The following is a 24206-nucleotide window of genomic DNA, read 5'->3' as shown; positions in this document are numbered from 1 at the left end:
CAGCAAAAGGCAAAGTTTCCATGTTCGTGTCCCAGTCTCGCAAACAGTTTTAATCTGCCAGGACGTTACATATCACTACCAGATTTATTTCCCTAAAATTGTTCTTAAATGTACGAACGTCTGTAAGAAAAATATGGCCATACTATGTTCACATGTTAAGCCTTGGTTACTTGGTGACCATTTTGCAAACTCTTATGCAAAACAGTAACTAAAAATGCCTGCCTGCAAGTATTTTTGGACATTGCCCAAGACGCATTGACCAGCAACAACGAGGAACTCTATCTAATGGCTTCCGCAAGTCACGGAACACGGCATCTATCTGGGCGCTTGTGTCTACCGCTTTCTTGGTCCCGTGGACGAACAGAGCGAGCTGGGTTTCATACGATAGCTGTTTTCAGAAACCATGCTGATTCCTACAGAAGCGATGTTTGGCCTCCAGAAATGTCATAATACGCAAGCATAAAGCAATTGACCGAAGTCAGAGATACTATATGCATTTTGTGCGTCTATTCGATGACCCTTAGTGAAAACGGGAAAGAACTTTGCTTTTTACCAATCATCAGGATCACTTCGCTTCTACAGAGACCTGTGGTACGCTGCTGCTAGGAAAGCGCCAAGTTCATTCGCATACTGTACGCGGAATCTTATTGATGTCCCTTCAAGTCCAGTGCCCGTCCTCAACTGAGCGATTTCAGTTGCTTTTCTGTCCCATGGTCAGATCTCTCTATGTCAGCCATTTTGTGGATCGTGCGACGATTTAAAGGAGGCATTACAGTCCCACCTTCCTCTGCGAAACAGCTTTGGAAAATGGCAGTATATCGGCCTTTTCTGTATCGTTCACCATTTCATTGCGATTATGGTCACAGAGTCTCTAGAGAGATGACTTCGATCCGTTTACTGATTTAATGAGAGAGCAGAACTTATGATTTTCTGTTAAGTCGGTATACAGAGATTTACTTTTGAACTGGTTGAACCCTTCACGCATGGCTCTCCTTGCTCTAATTCTTTTTAAAAAAATTTTCTGTGGGGCTTTAGTTATGTTTGAAATTGCAGTGAAGCTCTCTTTGCCTTCCTTGCAGTTCTCTAACATGGCTATCAAACCATAGCGGGACTTTTCCATCCCTCATGACTATTCTGGGCACATTTCTGCGTATTTTACAATGCTCTTCAATTTTGAGCAGTGTTAATATTGTTAGCGCTGGAGATAAAATTTTCGTGCAGACCCCTCAGGTAATCTGAAATCTGTTTCTCGACTCTCTTGCTAAACAGAAAGATCTTCTTGCCTTTCTTTGTATTCCTATTTACACTGAGGTGAGAGAAGTCTTGGGATACCTCCCAAGGTCGTGTCGGACCTCCTTCTGCCTGCTGCAGTGCAGCGACTCGACGTGACATGTTCTCAACAAGTTGTTGGAGGTCCCCTCCAGAAATATTGAGCCATGCTGGCTCTACAGTCGTTCATAACTGCGGAAGTGTTGCCAGTGCAGGATTGTCTGCACGAACTGGCTTCTCGGTTATGTCCCATAAATGTTCAAAAAATGGTTCAAATGGCTCTGAGCACTATGGGACTCAACTGCTGAGGTCATTAGTCCCCTAGAACTTAGAACTAGTTAAACCTAACTAACCTAAGGACATCACAAACATCCATGCCCGAGGCAGGATTCGAACCTGCGACCGTAGCGGTCTTGCGGTTCCAGACTGCAGCGCCTTTAACCTCACGGCCACTTCGGCCGGCTCATAAATGTTCAATGGGATTCATATCGGGGGATCTGGATTGCCAAATCATTCGCTCGAAATATCCAGAATGTTCTTCAAACCACTCGCGAACAAATACGGCCCGATGACATAGCGCATTGTCATCTGTAAAAATTCCATCGTTGTTTGGGAACTTAAAGTCCATGAAAGGCTGCAAATTGCCTCCAAGTAGCCTAACATAACCATTTCCAGGCAATGATCGGTTCATCTGGACCAGAGGATCCAGTCCATTCCATGTAAACACAGCCCACACCATTATGAGCCCACCACCAACTTACACAATGCCTTGTTGGCAACTTGGGTCCATGGCCACGTGGGGTCTGTGCCACACTCGAACCCTACCATCAGCTCTTACCGACGGAAATTGGGACTCATCTGACCAGCCAGCGGTTTTTCAATCGTCTATGGTCCAAACGCTATGGTCACAAGACCAAGAGAGGCGCTGCAGGCGATGTCGTGCTGTTAGCAAAGGCACTCGCATCGGTCGCCTGCTTTCATAGCCCATTAGCGCCAAATTTCGCCGCACTGTCCAAACGGATACGTTCGTCGTACGTCCCACACTGATTTCTGCGGCTATTTCACGCAGTGTTGCTTATCTGTTAGCACTGATAACTCTTTGCAAAACCCACTGCTCTCGGTTGTTAAGTGAAGGCCGTCGGCCACTGCGTTATCCGTGGTGAGAGGTAATGCCTGAAATTTGGTATTCTCGGCACACTCTTGACACTGCGGATCTCGGAATACTGAATTCCCTAACGATTTCCGATATGGAAGGTGCCATGCGTCTAGCTCCAACTACCATTCCACGTTCAAAGACAATTGATTCCCCTCGTTTGGCGATAATCAAGTCGGAAACTTTTCCACATGAATCACCTGAGTACAAGCGACATCTGCTCCAATGCACTGCCCTGTTATACCTTGCCTACACAATACTACTGCCATCTGTGTATGTGCATATCGCTGTCCCATGATTTTTGTCATCTCAGTCCACACGTGTATTCAGTGATGCTGTAATGACCTTTTGACCACAGAGTACCTGTCCTACACTAACTGAGTTGAAAAGTTGGGATCTGTCACCAGTACGTCTAATATCTTATTTTCACGAGTCTGTACTCCGATTAACTGCTCAAGTAATTTTTGGATAAAGTACTTGGAACAATTTCACATGATTGTCTGTCCCTGATACCTATCTTAATTCACGATGTCTTTGCTTCAACGCGAGAACACGAATGAGGCGTCTTCTACAGAGCCCTGTGTTCGACAGTGAGCTCTGAACGGCGTGATCCAAAGCCTGTGCCACCACCGTCGTATGATCGCTGCCTATCCTTCTTTAGAGGGTGGTCAAGCCTCCGACCTCCACGCCCTGCGATGAGGAGTGGATGTCGAAAACCTTGTTACCCACCCTGGTTTCACCGTATTTGAATTACTTTACATAGATGCTCACGGCAGCAGGAAGCGAACAGGGGACTAGCTTCACCATTTTCTAAACGCTCATTCGCAGGCACTGGGCCATAACAACCTACCGCTTGTCAAACTTGTGTGTATCTGCGGATTTCCCTATTTTCGGACTGCTGTGCTTACACACTTTGCTTTCAGTGTCACGTGTCCGCACACCAACAGAAAGAGTACAGGCTCGTGAAGGGCAGTGCTCAAAATGTTTTGGTTTATCGATGATAAGCGTACTTTTCCGTATGTTTTGTTCAAAAGAATCTGCTCGCAGTGAATTAGCGTATACACTGTCCAGTCGTATTAATGTAACCACCTGTCAGAAGTCTGAACAATCAACTTTTGCAGTGCGGACGTGCAGAAAGAGGGCCAGTGAGGTTCTGGAAGGTACCGACAGTGATGTGGAACCATTCCAACTCCAGCATCTTGGCCAGACGTGTTAGGTTTCTCGGTTGAGGATCCACGGTGCGAACAGCCCGATCGAGGTGGCCCAACAGATTCTCCACTGGGTTTAAATCCGGCGAGTTTGGTGGCCAGAGGAGTATTACAAACTCATCTTGGTGTTCTTATAACCACGCACACACACTGCGAGCTGTGTGATACATTGCATTGTCCTGATGGATGCCAACGTGCGGAGGAAAAACAAACTGCATGCAGGTGTGGACATTGTTCCAAAGGTCAGAGGTATACTTTTGTTGGTCCATTGTTCCACCGAGAATGACCAGATCACCCAGGGAATGCCACGAAAACATTACCCAGAAGGCTGGCCGTTGTGGCCGAGCTGTTCTAGGCGCTTCGGTACGGAACCGTGCTACTGCTACGGTCTCAGGTTCAAATCCTGCCTCGGGCATGGATGTGTGTGATGTCCTTAGGTTAGTTAGGTTTAAGTAGTTCTAAGTTCTAGGGGACTGATGACCTCAGATGTCAAGTCCTATAGTGCTCAGAGCCATTTAAGCCATTCCCCGGAACGTAACACTCCCTCCTCCGTCCTGGACCTTTCCAGTAATTTTTGCAGGTTGTACGCTTTCAGACATTTCAAGTCCCATGGAGCACAAACCGTCATTCATCTGAAAAGGCCACCTGTCGCAGTTCACTTCAGCAGACGTCCGGTTCCGGTATTGGTGTACAAATTTCAGCTTTTGGCGCCGATGAGCAGCAGTGTGATCCATACGTAACAACTTTCAGTGAAAGGTCACTTAGCAGACGCAGTTGGTAGCCCCTTGGTTCATTTGGGAGGTCAAATACTCAACAGCTTCACGACTATTCGCCTGAACACTTGGCATTACCTACATAAAACCATGGAATATTTATTATATTTGGAACTTGACTTGTTGCCATTCTATCCAATTTCACATCCATCTCTTGAATATTTGTTCATACTCTTCTACCTCTGCTTTAACACTTCTAGCAATCGCATTTGTACGTTCGACAACTCTCCCGGCTAAATTGTTGAAAACATTGTCAGCTACGCCCTCAATCTTCTTCTGCCACTGTAAGCACTCTTCCATACTGCCCCACAATTCATTCTGCAGTTTTTCTACTCTCGTATCTACTGAACCACACATCGATTTCACTTTGCTCTGTATGGCACCCATTTCATCTGAAAATTTTCCCATTCCGTTTGTACACCAGTTGCTTTTCTCTCTACCGTGTTCTCCACCCCCAGTATACGTTTTTCTTGCTCGTCTTTTAATTCAGACTGTCCCTTTCCTAATATCGCCTTGACATCTTTAATGCAAGCGTTCATACCCATTTTTACATTTTAAATGCTAGTGTTCATGTTATTCGCTTCCGTTTTTACGTTTGAAAGATTAAAGTTCAAATCCATGAATACTTGCTTCAACCATTACATAGTGTCTTCCCCAATTACGCTTCCCATATCAGATTTGGTCTTCCTTGAGCACTTTCAGAGCCCTGATGATCGTTAAAGTATCTAGTACCACTACATGTTGCTTAAGCTAAACCATAATGTAGTTCTTCCGACACCTCAAAAGTAACGGCTTCCTCATTCATGTAACACGAAGTACCCTTTCCACACCATCCATTGCCTGCCAGTTCGCCTCTAGACACCCCACCAGCACTGCTCAGTGCCAGTAAGATGCGTAACAGCATATAGGTCCATGTCAGTAATCTACAGTCTGTCTCCCTTCCAACTTACAGTCTTTCTTACGTCTAATAGTTAATAAAACGGAATTATTAATAAAATGGACAGTCAGACTTTGCCTTGTACTATTAGGACAGAAGTATTTACGGTATACAAAAGTACAGTTCTTTCTTTTTCAAACTGTCCCACATTACATTCAGTAATTTCGTGTAAATAATTAATAATGTACTTTCACACAGTGTGGTAGTAAAGAAATAATTTACAACTAGAATGCATGCATGATTGATTATGAAAGTATCATGCTGCATTCACTGATTGTATTCATGTGGAGGAACTGATGATCAGACCTGGTAGCAGCAAACCTATGGTATAACAGACTCTGGCTGTTTAGTGTTCATGACCGATAGCTAAAGCACAATCCTATGGTCTGATATACTGCCTGTAAAGACTGTGCATAGTGCTTACTCATGATTAAACTTTATATAATTCTCAATTGATTTGTTTGCATCTGAAAGTTAACTTCTGTATCATTAGATATAACACAGGTATAAGTATTTCAAGAGACACTTTATGACTGCTTAGTGATTGGGATGTAGTCAGATTAGTTCTACAATGAGTGGTTGAATTACTATTGAGCTTTTAATATTTGGAAATCCGTTCACTTTTAAAAGTAATAGAAGTCTCAGTTTTTATGGCTGGAAAAACATTCTGTCAGTCGCTGTCCCCTTGATGAGCATAGACTTGCCGGCCTTGTAACTACTCTGACCAGTTCTTTGTGTCATCTCGCTAACCACCATTGGGTTAGAAATTCCCCAGTGCCGCTGAAGCTGGAGGCCGGACCGTCGCCGTTGTGGTTGAACAATACTTGCGCGCCCTCAAAATTTTAAGATCATAGCTTAGCTGGTTGGACCTTCTCCAGCATATGCTACAAACATGCAATATTGACATACCGTGTATGAAGGAGCAGAATCCATACATACTATGAAATAGATGGATGTATGAATGTGTGTGTGTGTGTGTGTGTGTGTGTGTGTGTGTGTGTACCACATCTACTCCTACACTACTGGACCAGTTTCAACAAATCTTGTTACGCATATCCCTTACTGTCAGTTAAGGATTACTGTCGGGGTAAGAACCACCTGTCTATCATACTTCAGAAGGTATGATGTCGTAAACAATTAGATGCGTGAAAAAATGGTGCATCGTGCATGACGCTTAAATTTATTACTTCTTTGCTACTAACTCTATTCACAACTCATTTTGCAGACAGTAATCACTTTTACCACTGAACGTACCTACAAAATTATATCGTTGTATTTCACACAGATCAAGAAATATGAAATCATAAACACCGAGATGCGTGAAAAACTGTCGCATCATGTACGACTTTTAAATTTAGTACTTCTTTGCTACTGACTCTATTCGCAACAAATTTCGCAAGCACTATTCAAATAAGCCGCTGAATGTACCTACAGAAATACGTCATTGTACGACGCGTAGTTCAAGAGATATGACGTCATAAATGCTGAGATGCGTGAAAAAATGCCGCATCGTGCATAAGGTTTTAATACATTTATCCTTTACTACACAGATACATTCCTAAGGTCGAGTCAAGGAAAACCCAGATACCTGCCAGCGCTTTTGACAGCTTTCTGCTGCGAAGCGCAAGCTGCCGTATGAAAACAATAGCCGTGTAAAAGACCTACAGGGATGTCTACAAAATCGTGGTGTAGACACGCGAAGCAGCTGTAGTCACACATTTGCACATTACGCATATTTCTTTGTACGACTGTTTCCTAATTTCAAAGATATTTTCATGAACACGTGGAAATGAAATTTTTTCGATATTACACTATAAATACAGTTCCTTTTTTCGTTTCCGTTTCTGATAGAAAATTGGCAAATTGAATACCCGGACAGTGCCAGATTTGTCAGCTACTTACAATATATTTACAAGCTATAGTCTAACATACGCTACAGTGTAAGTGGTGAGAAGCATAATAAGGCAATTAATGCGTCGACAGTAGTAGTTAAATTTGTCCTTACCCATGATTGCGCTCATAAATTTCCCTCTTTCGTTGGTTGGTATCCATCTCGAGATCATGTAGGTAAGGGATGGCCAGCAGAAACCCTGACAACACAAAAGTGCTTATGCATTGTTTTACATCAAAAATTTCCTTACGCAATAATGCTTTAATGAGCCAGTAACCAGCTACGAAGGTCATTTTAAAAATAAAGAACATTCTTACATGACGATCCGCACAATTTCCCCCGCTGCCTTTTCTTACATATTCCTCTTAATTGTTGAACAGGAACGGTAGTTTACTGATAGTTTCTGCGATTTCAAAATTTGTGACAAAAATTAACGATCGTCCCAAGTGTGAGGCTCGTAGTGTAACACAGATAGGCGATTATTATGGAAATGTGATACATTAAGGCCCGATTCGAAAATAGTGCATCATGTTTAATGGCGGCCGAACGAATATTCATGATGAAGAACGATCAGGCCGACCTTCAATAGTGACTCACGAACTCAAGGAATGAAGGGGAAAAGTCAACAGCATAGTCGTTTAATCAGAAGGAAGGTCAGCGTTGGCCGTAATATTGATGGTTTGACAGCAAAATCGATTTTCAGTCACATAGTGATCATCTTCAGTGCTGTGATGTACAAGTTAAACTTTAGGCACTGGTATCAAGTTATTATCAGTAACCAAAGCTAAGAAACGATCACAATAAATCAGTTATCACAATAACAGTTATTGTGATCGTTTATTAGCTTTGGTTACTGATAATAACTTGATACCAGTGCCTAAGAGCTTAACTTGTACACCACAGCACTGAAGACGATCGCTATGTGATTTAAAATTGATTTTGCTATCAATAAGCCATCAATGTTACGGCCGACGCTGAACTTCCTTCTAATTTCACGTATATGGTCGTTGTGTACACAGCACTCCATGGAGTCGCCAATCAATAGTCGTTTAAACTGAATGAAGAGACTAAATTAAAATTATAAATAGCAAGCCATGTAAGCTTCGTGGTCTTTTCCCTAGAAATACTAAGACCAAAAGATCGTTTAGCTGCGATTATTATTATAATTTGCTCAAACAGGTCAGAAAATCGAACGACTTAGTTTACGCTATTCCCCTATACATGAAATGCGGTATACTTGTAGCGCGCTGGTTATTAAGAATGAAGAAAATTCATGGTGTGGTCTACGACCTAGTGATTGACAAGGTCCAAGTGAGAAAATAAAAGCACCTGTAAGTTGTGCTATACATTTAAATGCTCGTATTACATCAACAAATGCAAAACGAGGATAATGGAATGTAGTCGAATTAAGTCGGGTGATGCTGAGGGAATTAGATTAGGAAATGAGACACTTAAAGTAATAAAGGAGTTTTGCTATTTGGGGAGCAAAACAACTGATAATGGTTTGGACAAGAAGAGAATAGAAGCTTTTGAAATGTGGTGCTACAGAAGAATGCTGAAGATTAGATGGGTAGATCACATAACTAATGAGGAAGTATTGAATAGGATTGGGGAGAAGAGAAGTTTGTGGCACAACTTGACTAGAAGAAGGAATCGGTTGGTAGGAGATGTTCTGAGGCATCAAGGGATCACCAATTTAGTATTGGAAGGCAGCGTGGAGGGTAAAAATCGTAGAGGGAGACCAAGAGATGAATACACTAAGCAGATTCAGAAGGATGTAGGTTGCGGTAGGTACTGGGAGATGAAGAAGCTTGCACAGGATAGAGTAGCATGGAGAGCTACATCAAACCAGTCTCAGGACTGAAGACCATAACAACAACAACAACATTACTTACAGCATCTGGAAACATGGAAAAATCATTAATACGCCCTTCAATGAAGAGCATGACCAAATGAAAGTATCATTTCTAGCATGATGGCTGTAACAAAGACGCTAGCTCTACCTCAAATTGCTTTCCACGGCCATCGTGAATCTGAAGTAGGGGAACAGAGGCAATTTCTTAAATATAACAGACTTCCTAATGACATATGATCCTCTTCTGAGAGCACATCTTTCAAGTAGAAAAAAAAGAGAAAATCTAGCTAAAACGAAGTATTGAGACTGAAATTCAAAACGAGATGATACAACTGTCTAACGATTGTGTGTTAGAACACATCACTGATCACCAGTTAAATTAAGCAGCAGCCATAACTTTCACTTACTGTAAACACAGCTCTCAGTGTTGTTGTAATACATTTGCACTTAAATTTACGCAAACCAGAGAGAAAGAAGTATGAAATAAAGAATTATTTTTAAGATCCCATTATGTAAGAGGTAATGATGCTGATAGTTTTGGAAAATAAATAATAATTGATTTAGAAAATATGAACATCCAAATGGATAGATGCAGACGTCAAGGATATGATGGTGCTTCATCTATGAGTGGCAAACACTCTGGTTTGCAGTCAAGAATTACAGCACAGACCCCTAATCGTGACTTCATACATTGCTCGTCACATAATTTAAATTTGGTACTAATGATTCTTTCCTGACTATAGTGGAAATGTAACTATTTTTTGAGAAAAAACAATGCTCTTTTCATAGTGCTTCTGTTGTTAGATGGTAACAAATAAAGGTATCTATTGCCGCTGAGAGATGTGTTATAACGATTCAACTGGATGGTCAACCACACTCGACACGTTCTTATCAAACAGAATTTAATACAAATTTTGTAGTCCCTATCCAACACCATTTTGAAGACTGAGAGGAAAGCAGAGAGGGAGGAAACTTCTAATTTGAAAAAAAAGGTGCAAGCTTTGCATATTTCAAAATAAGATTTTGGAAAACGTTAACATAGGTTCCAAGCTACTGCCGTCCCATGCTGTGCAGACAATGCTTCTCAACATCTTCAAACTGCAAGAAACTGTCTAGGCATCTTAAGAAACAATTTTGAAATTTTAGTAGAAGAACCGAAAGTACTAGCGAAAGTTTCGAGCACTGAGCTTAATTTGAACTCAAAACACACATGTAAAGTGAAGACACCAGAATTCTGGATACATTAAAGTAAAAGTTATCAATTCATTTGTAGATATTTTAATTCAATAGTTAAATAAATGTTTTACCTGTCAACACAATGTTAATTATTATTTTTCTTTCTTACATCCTGTTCATATTTTTAGTTGATACTCAGGAAATATATTCAGGAAAGAGCAGAATTGATTAGAAAGAACAAGTCAGATTTTACCACATAAACTTACTGTCCTAAAAACACTTATGCTGAAAGAATATGGAAAGAAAGGACATATGTGTCATCATTTTTGTTTGTTGACAATACTTTTCTTGCAAGTAGTCTCCCTGATGCGTGTGCAGCTCTTAACCCTGTCAATTACTTCTACTAGAGTAGAAAGATAATTTTCTAAATTGAAAGTAATCAAAAACATTTATGAAAAACTTAGTGTCTGAGCCTAGATTAAGTGCTTTAGGAAGTCTAAGCAATGAAAGTGAAACATGTCATTCTCTTAATATGGAAGGCACTATCAAAAGGTTTTTGGATACTAAAAATAGGAGAACTGGAACGATGTGTTTGCTTCACAAAACTAAAGGCGTTGCATCAATAGTTGAGTTTATTTCATTTTTAATTTGAATTGTGGTGCGTGAATGCCTATTTTAACATTTGTTAGTAAACATGGTCCTCAAAATTTATTTGCCAGCCACCCCCCTCCCCCCCCCCCCCAAAAAAAAAACAAAGTTACGCCACTGAGTGCATAGAATGCATAGGAGACCTTGTGAAGCACTATGACAAATGTTTAAATTTCAACAGTGACTTCACAGAAAAATAGCTAAGATATCAAAAAACTGGTAAAATTAGTTTTCTTTCATTGTCTAGAATAGAACTGTTTGCAGAAACCGACTTCATTACTTTTAGAATGACAGTCTTATATTCTACTTTTATGAAAAAAACTTAAAATAATATTTCTTCTAAAACTTATGTTGATATTATGTACAAATGTCGTTCACTTGGCATGTATGTATAATTAGCTGTTCATATTTAATTAGCCATATCAAACAAGACTACATATAGAGGATGTACTCACCCCACAAATTCCTTGGAAAATCCTGAGGGCTACCAGGACCCTGTAGTCAAGTGATGCAAAAAGTGGTATTAGCAGTGTTGTAACGGAAATCATAAGATTACTGATGCCAAACACTTTCTTTGTGCCATAATGCCGCCCCATCATTCCTCCAGGTAACTGCGCTGCCCAGTAGAACCAGAAAAATGCTCCCAGGACAACGTTTTGCTCATGTTCGTCCCAGTCAAATCTGAGCTGAAAAACGTGAATGAAATTGGTTCAAGCAAACTTTTCAAAGTAACAACATAATAAACTGCTCAAAAGACGTCTTGCAGCACCCTCGTGAATTGCATTGTGTGTGTGTGTGTGTGTGTGTGTGTGTGTGTGTGTTTGTGTGTGTGTGTGTTTATCGTTAATCACTTTTCAAACGCTCTTGAGCCGTATTTTGCCGTATTTTTAGCTCGGCGCGGTTGACAGTACAGTCGGAATGCGTATGCGATATTTCGACTTCTGAAATAGAGTAATCAGCTGCAACAATTGACAGTTTTATTCAATAATCGATTTTTAGCATTCTTCTGTCAGAATTTCAGATTATTTCATCGGCGAAGTTACACGTTTCTCTTTGCCATCTGGAAAATGACATTCTCGATAGAAAAAGATTTGAAATTGTGGAAACGTATATGAAAACAGGTTCAATTAAGGAAACTCGCGAAATTTTCAGTGCCATGTATCCGGATAGAGGACTAGCAATAAAGAGATCAATACAGAGTTTGTATAAAAACTGGCACACCTACGGATCTGCGCAGAATGTTAAACGGCAAAGAATTCTTTCAGTCCGCACGCCAGAAGCGATTTCATACATTCGCCAAAGAATCATTTAGAGCCCAAAGAAGTCTACACGTAAACTGGCCTAACAGGCGCATGTAAGTAGGAGGAGTGCCAGCGGATATTGAAAAGTCTTTATTCGAACTCACATCATGTGACGGATGTGCAGTAGTTATGGGAGGATGACAGTCACAAATGTGTAGCTCACTGCACGTGGCTTCTGAATAACATCAACCATGGTTTTTTAGACCCTCACGAGTGATTAATTATGTTTCAACTTTCATGTGAAATCACAGAACAAAAGGTACTGGGCAAAGGAGAACCCTAACATTTTGTTCCAGCAACCACTCCACGTTGAAGAAATCCTCTTTTGGCGCGGTGTAACAGGAACGCGCATCATTGGACCGAAATTTTTTGATGCTGCCCTCAACACAGTTGCACATGTGGAAATATTTGATACATTTTGTGCTCAATTCACTGAATACGAAAGACAATACTGCTTCTCCTGCAAGATGGAGCAACATGCCACACGTCTAAGGTATCCCTGGAACGAGTCCACGCTGTCTTCACTGAGGAACGAACCGTCAGCAAACATTTATGGCCACCATGTTCGTCGGATGTAACAACAAGTGATTTTTTCCTGTGCGGACACTTGGAAAGCAAGGTCTATGAAAGGAATCCACACACAGTACAGGAGCTGAAAGGCAACATGAACCGTGCAGTGGCCGCCATCAATATCCGAACTTTACGCCAGGTATACCTGTTTATGCTTAGACCTGCACATTCTGCTACTGATATTGCAAAGCGTCACTTTCTGCATCTTCTATAAATGTATTTTTCACTGTATTTTCCATTGTAAATAAACGTAAGTCCATTTCAGCTCTTGGTTTCTGTAATTTCACGCATTTCATTTGTACTTACTAGTCTATTTTTATCTGCGCCACCCTGTGTCATTCTCGTCAAAGTAAACCAGTTGCATTGGCTTAAACTGGTCAACGAAGGCGAGAGGGAAGCGATGAGCGATGGAAACGATGATAAGCCTACAAATGATCGCTCTGAAAGTTCACGAGTGAGAAATTCTGCATACACTGATCAACTGAGTGTATTTTCAGCAGAAGAAGTTAACGAATGGATCGGCAGTAACAGAAATTCGGCTATCGAAGAAGAGCTGACTTACAACGTGATATTACGAAATGTTTTCAACCCACAGGATGCACCAGAAACTGACACTGACGAGGAACTCCCATCTCTTGGACTGAGGCTTCAGAAGCCTCAAACACTTTTGTGAAATTCTCTGAGAGCAGCCAACAATACAACATTTCTGAAGTTATGAATCTACACATCATGCAAAGTAATTTTTGTAAAAAAAAAAAAGAGCTCAAGCCACAAAACAAGATTATATTTCTGCAATACCCCAGAAGGCTCAAAACAAAATTTCAATCAAACTATAGGTGGTATACAGCAGACCAACATTTTCCACACCCTCGCCAGTGTCAGATGTCTGTGCTATTCCTAGAGACAGTGATTCCAATTAAACTGCACCAAATTCTTGGTAATATATTTTATTAATTAGCTTGTTCTTGATCTTTTAAATCAGTTATGTTTATTTTATTTCATAACTTGTATACAAAAATCTATGTATGTGTATTGTAATTTTCTTGAACTTTGAACCTTAAATTGATTTAATACAGCGATACAGTACTTGACTTTCAATTGCGGTTTGCTTATACTGAAAAGCAATACCCGCATACTTTCAATTTTTAATACCGTAATCTCTTCTGTTGCCAACGGCCTTGCCACAGTGGTAACACCGGCTCCCGTCAGATCACAGAAGTTAAGCGCTGTCGGGCTGGGCTAGCACTTGGATGGGTGACCATTCGGTCTGCCGAGCGCTGTTGGCAATCGAGGAGCACTCAGCCCTTCTGAGGCAAACTGAGAAGCTACTTGATTGAGCAGTAGCGGCTCCGGTCTCGGAAACTGACATACTGCCGGGAGAGCGGTGTGCTGACCACATGACCCTCCATATCCGCATCCAGTGACGCTTGTGGGCTGAGGATAACACGGCGGCCGTTCGGTACCTTTGGGCGTTCATGGCCTGTGCGGGAGGAGAGAGAGAGAGAATCTCTTCTGTTGTGCTAACAATTATTTGTTTTGTATGTCAAAACTATTAGCTTCGCTTATACCCCCATTTTGTAAAACCGTTTTTTTAAAAAACTTAATAATCTGGCAAATTTGATAAAGGCTTTGATAGATCCCTAAGCATGCTCAACTATCAAATTCCTTCTATAAACAGCACTCTCAATATTGTTCAGTACAGTGCTCCATGTCACCAGTTGTAAGCGTGACTATGCGACTTGAGCAAACTGTTCAGTATGTCAGTGTCCCTTGTAGGTTCATTTCAGGCTTACTGCATGCGTACACCGAAGGAAGTTGTTAGACTGGCATCAACTGTAGCGCTGTCGTTCAAATTCCCACCCGGTGTCTCGGAACAAAAAACATCGTACATCAACCTCATGGCAGTCACGAGTGATCAACAACACCAGCTGATGACCGGTATCTTAAAGTTGTGGCTCGTAAGTACTCCAAATACAGTATGATAGAGCAGCACGCTCTCTTTTCAGAGGCAACTCTGAGAGCTGAGGCGGTCCAGAAAATATGAAACCATCTTCATGCAGTCAGTTTAGCCTCCACGTCTGTTTCAGTTGGCTGCCTACTGGCAGGCAGATGGGCACCCACAGGGACAGGTGGGCAGGGGTGAGCATCCAGCTGCCACAGTATCAGTAAGGCTGCGTGTCTGTAGGATGAGCGACATTATCAGACCAGCCGAATGTACATGGCCAGGGTTGGACAAGTGGTTCTAGCTTGGCGGGGTGTATGTAATAGGGCCATTTGATGAGTATACTGTACCAGCTGTATCTGCCCGCAAGCGAGCTAAGGAGAACCTGACAGTGCCCACAATCTATCAGGGGACAGTTTTGGAACAGTTTAGATCTGGACGTTCATAACAAACAACACTATAACCTCCCTATCACCCCCCCCCCCCCTCGCGCCACAGGCCCACGGCGGGTGAAGAAAGTGGGTAAGCGAACTTCGACCAGTGGAGTGGGTTCTCTTCATCGACGAGAGAAGGATTTCTCTGGTGCTTGATAATCGAAAGAAGAACGCAAAGTCGGTCAGGTACCTATTCTCGTCTAAGACATTTAGCTTTAATAGTTCACCATGGAGGTGGATCAGCCATGTTTTGGACGGTACCTAGTACAGGTGTCACTGTAAAGTACGGGTGGACAACGGGTGGCCCGGAGGCCTCATCTGGCCTGCGATTATTTCCAATCTGCCCCACAGAAGAAATTCCCGTTGAATGTAAAATGAATATATTTTCAAAGCACGTATTTTGAGGCATAATTCGTTGGCGTGGCATGTCAGGAAAGGAGTGCTATTCATACCGGGTGCGTTACCCCATAAACATTAAGGTTATAGTCGCTATACTTTTGACACTATGCTCTAGGAGCGTTGCTGTCGCGTCGTGATGAGGCGGCCCATTACCTGAAAATAAGTGAATTAATCAGGCCTGCGGGTCACCAAAGGTTGCCTAAGCCTGCTGCAGAGGGTAACTTGAGGTCTTTGATCGGTAAAAAGTCCTCCAATCTTTGTCGAGCCCTACAGTCCACATTTCAGCAGTGGGTTCGTCTTTCAACACGATAACGCACGCGTACACTCGCTCACCTTGTAAACCCATTCCTCCCTGAGGGAGGGGTCAGAAGAAAGGCATGTCCTGCGGTATCTGTTGGCGTACAACCATTTTGTATTCTTGGGTGTAACTTTATTGAAATTTTTTGGCTGTTATGACATAGTAGGATGATTATCTTTTTGAAACCCAACGTTTCGTCACTGTCTGCTGAAGACAACTTCCAGGGTGACAGTAGCTCATTTGGAGGTGCGAATTGCGAAATGTTTTCGGAGGATAGCCGGTTTGTGCAGGGGCTGGCATTTGACGCTGAACCAATTCACATTCAGGTTCGCTATTCGCTGAAGTAAAAATCCTTTCCTGTGTGCTCCCGCAGAGAGCTATGACGTCACATGATTTGAAAACTCGAATGCAATTGGCCTTTGTCGGTTGCTCTTGTCCGCTATTGCTATCACTACATGGTGGGAGACTGGTGCAGATCTTCTTCAGCATCAGCATCCTTATATCACCTAATTTCACCCCTCCTTCTTCTGATTGAAATTATTGTAGTGTTTAGTAATCCCTATGGTCTCCTTGCATAGCCTTTACGTCTACATGAGTATTCTATAATTTACCCGTGTCTGACAGAGGACTGATCAATCCCCTTTCACACTATTTCTCTGCCGTCCCACTCTCAAACAGTGCACGGGATGAAACGAATACTTAAATCTGTCCGCACGAGCTCTGATTTATTACGGTGATAATTACTCCCTTTGTAGGTAAACATCAACAAAATATTTCCGCATCTGGCGGAGAAAATTGGAGATTTAAATGTCGTGAAAAAGTTTCGTCAAAAGGAAAAATGCCGATGTTTCAAAGATTGTCACCCTTACTCGCGTGTCATACCTGTAACACTCTCCCGTATTTCGCGTTAGTATAAAACAGCAGCGCAATACAAGGGCAGCACAGTACAAAGGCAGCGCATATATAGTCAAAGGTTTGTGGCGGAGGGGGTGGGGGCAAGGGGGGGGAGAGGATTCACAGAGATGCTGAAAAACCTAACCTGCCCGATACTTGAAGAAGACGCAAACTATTCCGCGAAAGACTGCGTGCAAAATTCCAAGAACCCTTATCGAAGCATCTAGGAACATGCTGCAACTCCCTAGGAATTGCTCCTGTAAGGACCGGGAAAACAAGGTTAGTCTAATAACAGCACGCGCAGATGGCGTAAGTGAAAACTGCACCAGTAAAAACGAACTTAAAACTGCAAACAATTGCAAGATTTGTGACATGAAAGTATTACAGGATATCCAGCGTAGCAACTGTCACCGTTGGTTTCTGAGAAATTTTCCACAGTAAACATAAAATTTGTAACTGACGACTATTCATGGTCTCGTCTCATGTACGTTAGTCATGCCTGTGAAAGAAAATTTAAAGACGTAATCAGAAAAAAGGACGAAACAATCAGAGCACTTCAAAGTGATATATTTGCTCTAAACAAAAAGTATACTGCTCTGAAGAATAAGAGTGCACTTCTGGAAAAGAAAATACATTTCTCTCCATCGCTTGAAGATCACAATAAAGAATCCGATGTAAACAAAGCGGACATGTTGATTCACCGTACAAATTGTACTTCATGAAAAGAAGACAGCCATAAACACCAGGAAACTGAGGAAGGCATCTCAGCGTCGTGTAATAACGGTTTTTCAAAGTAATGTGCCAAATGTACGTCAAACAACGGCTCAGCCGTGGAAAAACGGCAACAAAAGAAGAAAGTGAAACTACTTGGCAATATTCACGCTCGAGACATACCGGAATTATTGACAAACAATATGAATGACAGTGTTCAGGTTTCTGGAATCGCAAAACCTCGAGCAAATATCGATAGCGTGACGGTGAGTGTTAACGAAGAATGTTCTGATTTCACAAGGACTGATTGTGCTGTGCTCATAGGGGGTGCTAATAACTTCTATAGGAACGAAGCTAGTGCCTTTATTAGGAAGCTGTTTAAAATGCTCGGTTCCTGTATTTCACCAAAGTCATCGTAACAACATTGCCATTAAGGTATGACTTGCCAGACTGGTCGTGCGTTAACAAAGAAATTAGACTTACTAATTTGAAGCCGAAAAACTTCTGGGCAAGTTTGTGAATGTTAAGATGATAGACATTAGTAACTCTGAAACAAACTGTTTCACATACCATGGAATGCATCTCAGCAAACACGGTAAAAGGATGCTAGCTTCTAACATAAGCAATGCTCTTAAAGAGATCTCTCTCGTCAACGAAAGTAGAAATAAGTCTGTTATTGTGCTGGCCGATCCTTCACGGGGAAACTAACAATTCCCATGGAAGAAAAAAAATTACGAAATGCAATTTACGATTAAAGACCCAGTCGGGTGCCACATTCGATGACCAATTAAATGATTCTCTGTTTGATTTAGTTCGTAATAATTTCATAATGCATCTTACTATAGGCGGTCTATCAGTAGCAATGATGAACAAATTGCATGAATTAAAAGTATTTCTGGAGAACACAAGTTCTGTAAAAGTTATATTCTTAAACGAACACTGGCTTAAAAATGAAAATATAAGCTTGATAAATTCACTTTCAGGTTGCAATTTAGCAGCGAGTTTTTTGTAGAAAAAACGGTTTTGGAGGATCGTGCATTCTAGCAGAAGAATAACTAAGCTTAGAGTCAGGCAGACTTTTAATTGCTTGAACGATGAACTATTATTTCAAAGCTGCTGCATTGAACTTTCTAAATACGGCATATTAATTATTAGTTTATATCATATATCTGACTATTCAGCTACATATGCATTTTTAGACAAATCTGAAACGCCGGCCGATGTGGCCGTGCGGTTCTAGGCGCTTCAGTCTGGAACCGCGTGACTGCTACGGTCGCAGGTTCGAATCCTGCCTCGAGCATGGATGTGTATGATGTCCTTAGGTTAGTTAGGTTTAATTAGTTCTAAGTTCTAGGCGACTGATGACCTCAGAAGTTAAGGTGCATAGTGCTCAGAGCCACAAATCTGAAACCTTGCTGTGTAGGTTGCACGTAGAAAAGTTATATAAGAAGGTCATAATTTGTGCTGACTTCAACATAAATGTAAGAGCTGATGACAGGTTTGCTGTTTCTCTGAAGGACATGTTATCTACAAATGGCTTAACATTAAACTTTAGCGAGCACTCTAGAATAACAGTATCTTATGCAACATGAATAGATAATATAGTGAGCAACACCAACTATGGGGCTACAGAAAAATACATCTTAGGATTAGGTATATCTAACCATTCAGCCCTTTTTATCCCATTGCCAAATTTAGGAAAAACTGTAACAGTGAAACGAGTCAGGAACTTCGGCCAACACAATGTGAATACATTTGTCTCAAGACTAAATGAAACATGTTGGACGTCCAGTCAGCCTTACTCAATAAACGCAAACTACAATGCTTTTGTATCAGAATTCATTAGCGTTTTCAATGACTGCTTTCCCTCCACAACACCACGTGACAAAAACTGTAAAAAGAACTCATGGGTAACTGAAGGCATAGCGATCTCTAGTATTAGAGAGAGGAACCTGCTCATGGAAGCTAAAAACAACCATGCTGCAGAATTTGTCAGCTATGTAAACAAATATAAAAGAATATTTGGTAGAGTAGTTAAACAGGCAAAACAAATGGCAAACAATAAATACATATGAGATGCCACAAATAAATCAGAAACTGTATGGCAGATTGTCAGGACTGAAAAAGGTTCTGAAAAACAAAAAGCTTTAATCATAAATTGGAAATAGATGGGGAAATGATTACAAAATTCCAGACATATTTGTGACGAATTCAACAGGTATTTCATAAATTTTAACAAAATTTACTATCTCCCTCCTCCATACGTAAGTCCCAATATAATGTGGCACAGATCAGTAGAATTCAAAGCCACTCATGTATCCTGCTATGAAGTGGCTAACATTATAAAATCCCTAAAAAATCTCAAATCTGTGAGCTGGGATGAAGTTACAAAAAAATAATAAGGCAGTATGTAATAACATTGCACCCCAACTCTGTCACATAATAAATCGGTCGTTTCATGAGGGCTGCTTTCCGGACAGTTTGAAGTATGTGGAAGTTCGACCTAAACCACAAGAAGGGCAGACAAGAGGAGATAGGAAATTTTCGCCCAGTATCAATACTACCAGTTAATTCTAAAGTACGAGGGCCGTTCAGAAAGTAACCTCCGGTTGATATAAAAAAATACACCAAGTTAAATAAAAATATTTTAATATATACATCTTACAACTACATCTTTGCACTATTTTTCTACATAGTCTCCATAGCGATTGAGGCACTTATCGTATCTCTTCACAAGCTTTGAAATTCCTTCTGCATAAAAATCACCCGCTTGTGCCTGGAGTCAGCCTGTGACCGCATCTTTGAGCTCTTCGTCGTCATCAAACCGCTGTGACCCGAGCCATTTCTTCAAATGCATGAAGAGGTGATAATCACTTGGCGCCAGGTCTGGGCTGTAAGGTAGATGGTTGATAACGTCCCACTTGAAGGACTCAAGAAGGGCCGTTGTTCTGCGAGCAGAGTGAGGACGGGCGTTATCGTGCAAAAAAACGATACCGGAAGTCAGCATACCACGGCGTTTGTTCTGTATAGCCCGTCGTAACTTTTTTATTGTTTCACAGTACACGTCTTGATTAATGGTCGTACCACGTTCCATGAATTCAACCAACAACACCCCTTTGGCATCCCAAAACACCGTTGCTATCAGTTTTCTGGCAGAAAAATCTTGCGAGGCTTTTCTTGGTTTGGTAGGCGAATTTGAATGTGCCCACATCTTTGATTGTTCTTTTGTCTCAGGGTTCACGTACTTAATCCAGGTTTCGTCACCGGTCTGTTTAACAATGGTTCTCCCTCGTCCTCATAACGTGACAGAAAGTCTAATGCAGAGGCCATTCTTTGAGTTTTGTGGTGGTCGGTAAGAATTTTGGGCACCCATCGTGCACAGAACTTACGGAAACCCAATCTTGCTGTCACTATCTCGTACAAGAGAGTCTTAGAAATCTGTGGAAAACCAGTAGACAGCTCCGACATTGAGAAACGTCGATTTTCACGAACTTTTGCATCAACTGTCTGAACGAGTTCGTCAGTCACCAATGATGGTCTACCACTCCTCTCTTCATCATGAACGTTTTCTCGTCCACTTTTAAATAAACGTACCCATTCACGGACAACTCCTTCACTCATAACTCTTGGTCCGTACACGGCACAAAGCTCACGATGAATAGCTGCTGCAGAATATCCTTTGGCTGTAAAAAACCTTATGACAGCACGCACTTCACATTTGGCGGGGTTTTCTATTGCAGCACACATTTCAAACTGCCACAAAAACTAAACTAGCGCAGGTACGACGTTCACTCGACCACGGCTTGATGCCGACTGACCTGTTGAGTGCGTGAACGCACAGATGGCGTCGCTACTCCCCCCACAACCCGCACTGTGACCAATCGGAGGTTACTTTCTGAACCGCTCTCGTATTTGAGTGAGAAGTGTATAACCAACTAGAAAAATATAACAAAGACATAACATTATCCTTAATAATCAGTATGGATTTAGGAAAGACTGATGCCCTGTCCATGATACTGAGGAACTAATCACTAAAATAAACAAATGCCTTGATAACAGGGAGAGGGTATCAAGTATCTTCTGTGACCTAAGTAAGGTATTTGATACGGTAGACCATAAGTAGCTGCTCCTCAAATTAGCTTCTTATGGCTTCTATGAAAAATCTTAAAGTTTGTTCACATTGTATCTCAAAAATAGGAAACAGAGGGTAGTTATACAACATAAGGGCGAGAAAACTTGCTCCACTTGGAAGGAAATACAAGCAAGTGTACCCCAGGGGCCATACTAGGCCCATTACTATTTCTATATTATTTACATGACGTGCCAGGTAAGGTAACTTCAGGCACGCTTCAGCATGCAGATTACTCAACAGTGGTAGTCTGCTTTAAAAGCACTGAAGAATTAGCACAGAAAACGAAAGAGACTCTTCAAGAACTAGAAAATTGGATAAATAATAATGCTATGAAACTAAACCTAACAAAAACACAAACTGTACACATCAGGACCAAACAAACTGTTCAATATATAACACAGTTAAGTTATAAAGGCAGAGAACAGATAATTGCACAATCTGTTAAATTTCTGGGAGTGATCATTAACAAAACCTTGTCATAGACTGATCATGTGGATTGCTTACTGAAGCAGTTAAATTGTTTTGTTTATGCAATGAGGATTCTAAATAAAGTAACTGACTTAGCTGTTAGGAAAATTGTGCATCATGCATATTTTATATCAGTTGTAAGATATGGCATAATTTTTTGGGGAGTTGAAAAAGGAGACCTCCTAAAAGTGTTCATGATACAGAAAAAAAATGATCAGACCTACGACTGGAACAAACAATAGACAATCATGAGAACATCTATTTGCAAGTCTTGACTTACTGAGAATTCCTTCCATGTTTATATATGAAACACTTCTCTTTGAGTTAAAAAACCCACATCTTTTTGAGGGAAATTCATTTATACAAGCTTATGAAACAAGGCACAAACAAGATTACATGCTACCTTGCCACAGACTACCATTATTTGAAAATACTCCATATTACATGACTTTGAAGCTTAGCAATAAAATACGTCCAGAGTTAAAGGACTGTAAGACAAAACCCACAGGTGCAAATATTGAAGAATATTTACAAAGCAGATGCTACTACAATGTGGGTGATTTTATAAACACTGAAGACAAGTGGGAGATATTACAGCTATTTTGTTTTCATGTTTCTTTTTACATTACATTCTATGTGTATGCTTATGTTCCCTTTTAATGAAGGTATATGTTGTTTTTATATGTGTCCATACTTATAAACAATGTATCGTGTAAACTATGTATCTAAATATCTAGATGTACACATGTATACTACTTTTATGAAAGTATGTGCTCTTTGAAGTATGTCCATATTTATAAAGTAGAAAAATAAACATGAAAAATACTGAAAGAGTAATTTTAAACCACTGTGGAAATTTTAAGAAAGAGGAAGAAATCTAACATGTAATTATCTTTTTATGTTTAATGTGCTTCTGGGCGCATTCATATGCTTTATTTTAATGTATCTTGTTTTAAGGTATACTTAGGCAGGCACAGAATTATTCATTGACGAGTCACCAATGTTTCACTCAAATGAATGTATATAACATGTCATGTGACAATAAAGATTCTATTCTGTTCTACTCTGTCTAAGCAACCATTCTTTCCACACTGAAAACGTGAATGGAACGGGAAGAAGCTATAATATCTGATGAAATGGGAAGTGCCATCTATCACGCATTTCACAGCGGATTAGAGAACGTGGGTGTAAATCCAGGAAGCAAGATGCTCTGAATTGTCCGCGCTACCACCGTTGTTCGGACTTGACTTCTTCAAAAATACCGAAACCATAAATATTGATAATTCAATCAATTACCAAGAAATAACAATATCCTTAGAAAAATTATATAATAGACCAACATTTATTATTACAATAATAATAATAATTTATAAAACAATGTAATCAATCAGCTGATTTGGTGCCTGTAAACATTTTTGGGAATGGAATACACTGAAGTGACAAAAGTCATTGAATAGCGATATGCACATATGCAGATGGCGGTGGTGTAGCGTACACAATGTATAAAAGGACAGTGCGTTGGTGAAGCTGTCATTTTTAGTCAGGTGATTCATGTGAAAAGGTTTCCGGGGTGATCATGGCTGCACGACGGGTGTTAACAGACGTTGATCGCAGAATGGTAGTTGGAGCGAGATGTATGGGACATTCCAGTTTGTAAATCGTTACGGAATCCAGTATTTCGAGATCCACAATGTGAATAGTGTGCCGAGAATACCAGATTTCAAACATTACCTCTCAGCAAGGACAACGCATTGGCTGACAGCCTTCACCTAACAACCGAGAGCAGCGACGTTTGCGTAGAGTTGTCAGTGGGAACAAACAAGTAACACTGCGTGAAACAACATCAGAAATCAATGTGAGACGTACGACGAATGTATCCGTCGTGACAGTGCAGCGAAATTTGGCGTTAATGGACTGTGGCAGCAGACGACCGACACGAGTGCCTTTGCTAACAACACGAAACCGTCAGTATCGACACTCCTGCTATCGTGACCATATCGGTTCGTCCCTAGACGACTTGAAAACCGTGGCCTGGTCAGACGGGTCCCGATTTCAGTTGTTAAGAGCTGATTAATAATCAACATTGGCAGACGAAGACTTCTGGCATAAGAAGTCACTCACATCTGCGAACGGCCTTGTCAAAGATG

General features: G+C 41.0%; 1 protein-coding gene and 1 pseudogene across 1 annotated transcript in view; one reads left to right on the top strand and one right to left on the bottom strand.

Moving 5' to 3' along the window:
- Positions 1–24206, bottom strand: part of LOC124775250 (sialin-like) — a 223527-nt gene that overhangs the window by 68483 nt on the left and 130838 nt on the right. The window contains exons 4-5 of the mRNA XM_047250087.1: positions 11366–11596; positions 7346–7430 (exon numbers count right to left, since the gene is read on the bottom strand). Coding sequence (XP_047106043.1) covers positions 7346–7430; positions 11366–11596 — 316 coding nt within the window. The remainder of the gene's footprint in view (positions 1–7345; positions 7431–11365; positions 11597–24206) is intronic.
- LOC124778949 lies at positions 13950–14067 on the top strand (annotated as a pseudogene).

Source organism: Schistocerca piceifrons, chromosome 2 (genome assembly GCF_021461385.2).
Source record: "Schistocerca piceifrons isolate TAMUIC-IGC-003096 chromosome 2, iqSchPice1.1, whole genome shotgun sequence".
Taxonomy (NCBI): Eukaryota; Metazoa; Arthropoda; class Insecta; order Orthoptera; family Acrididae; genus Schistocerca; species Schistocerca piceifrons.
The sequence above is the reverse complement of the archived record's forward strand: the minus strand, read 5'-3'. Positions and strand labels throughout refer to the sequence as shown.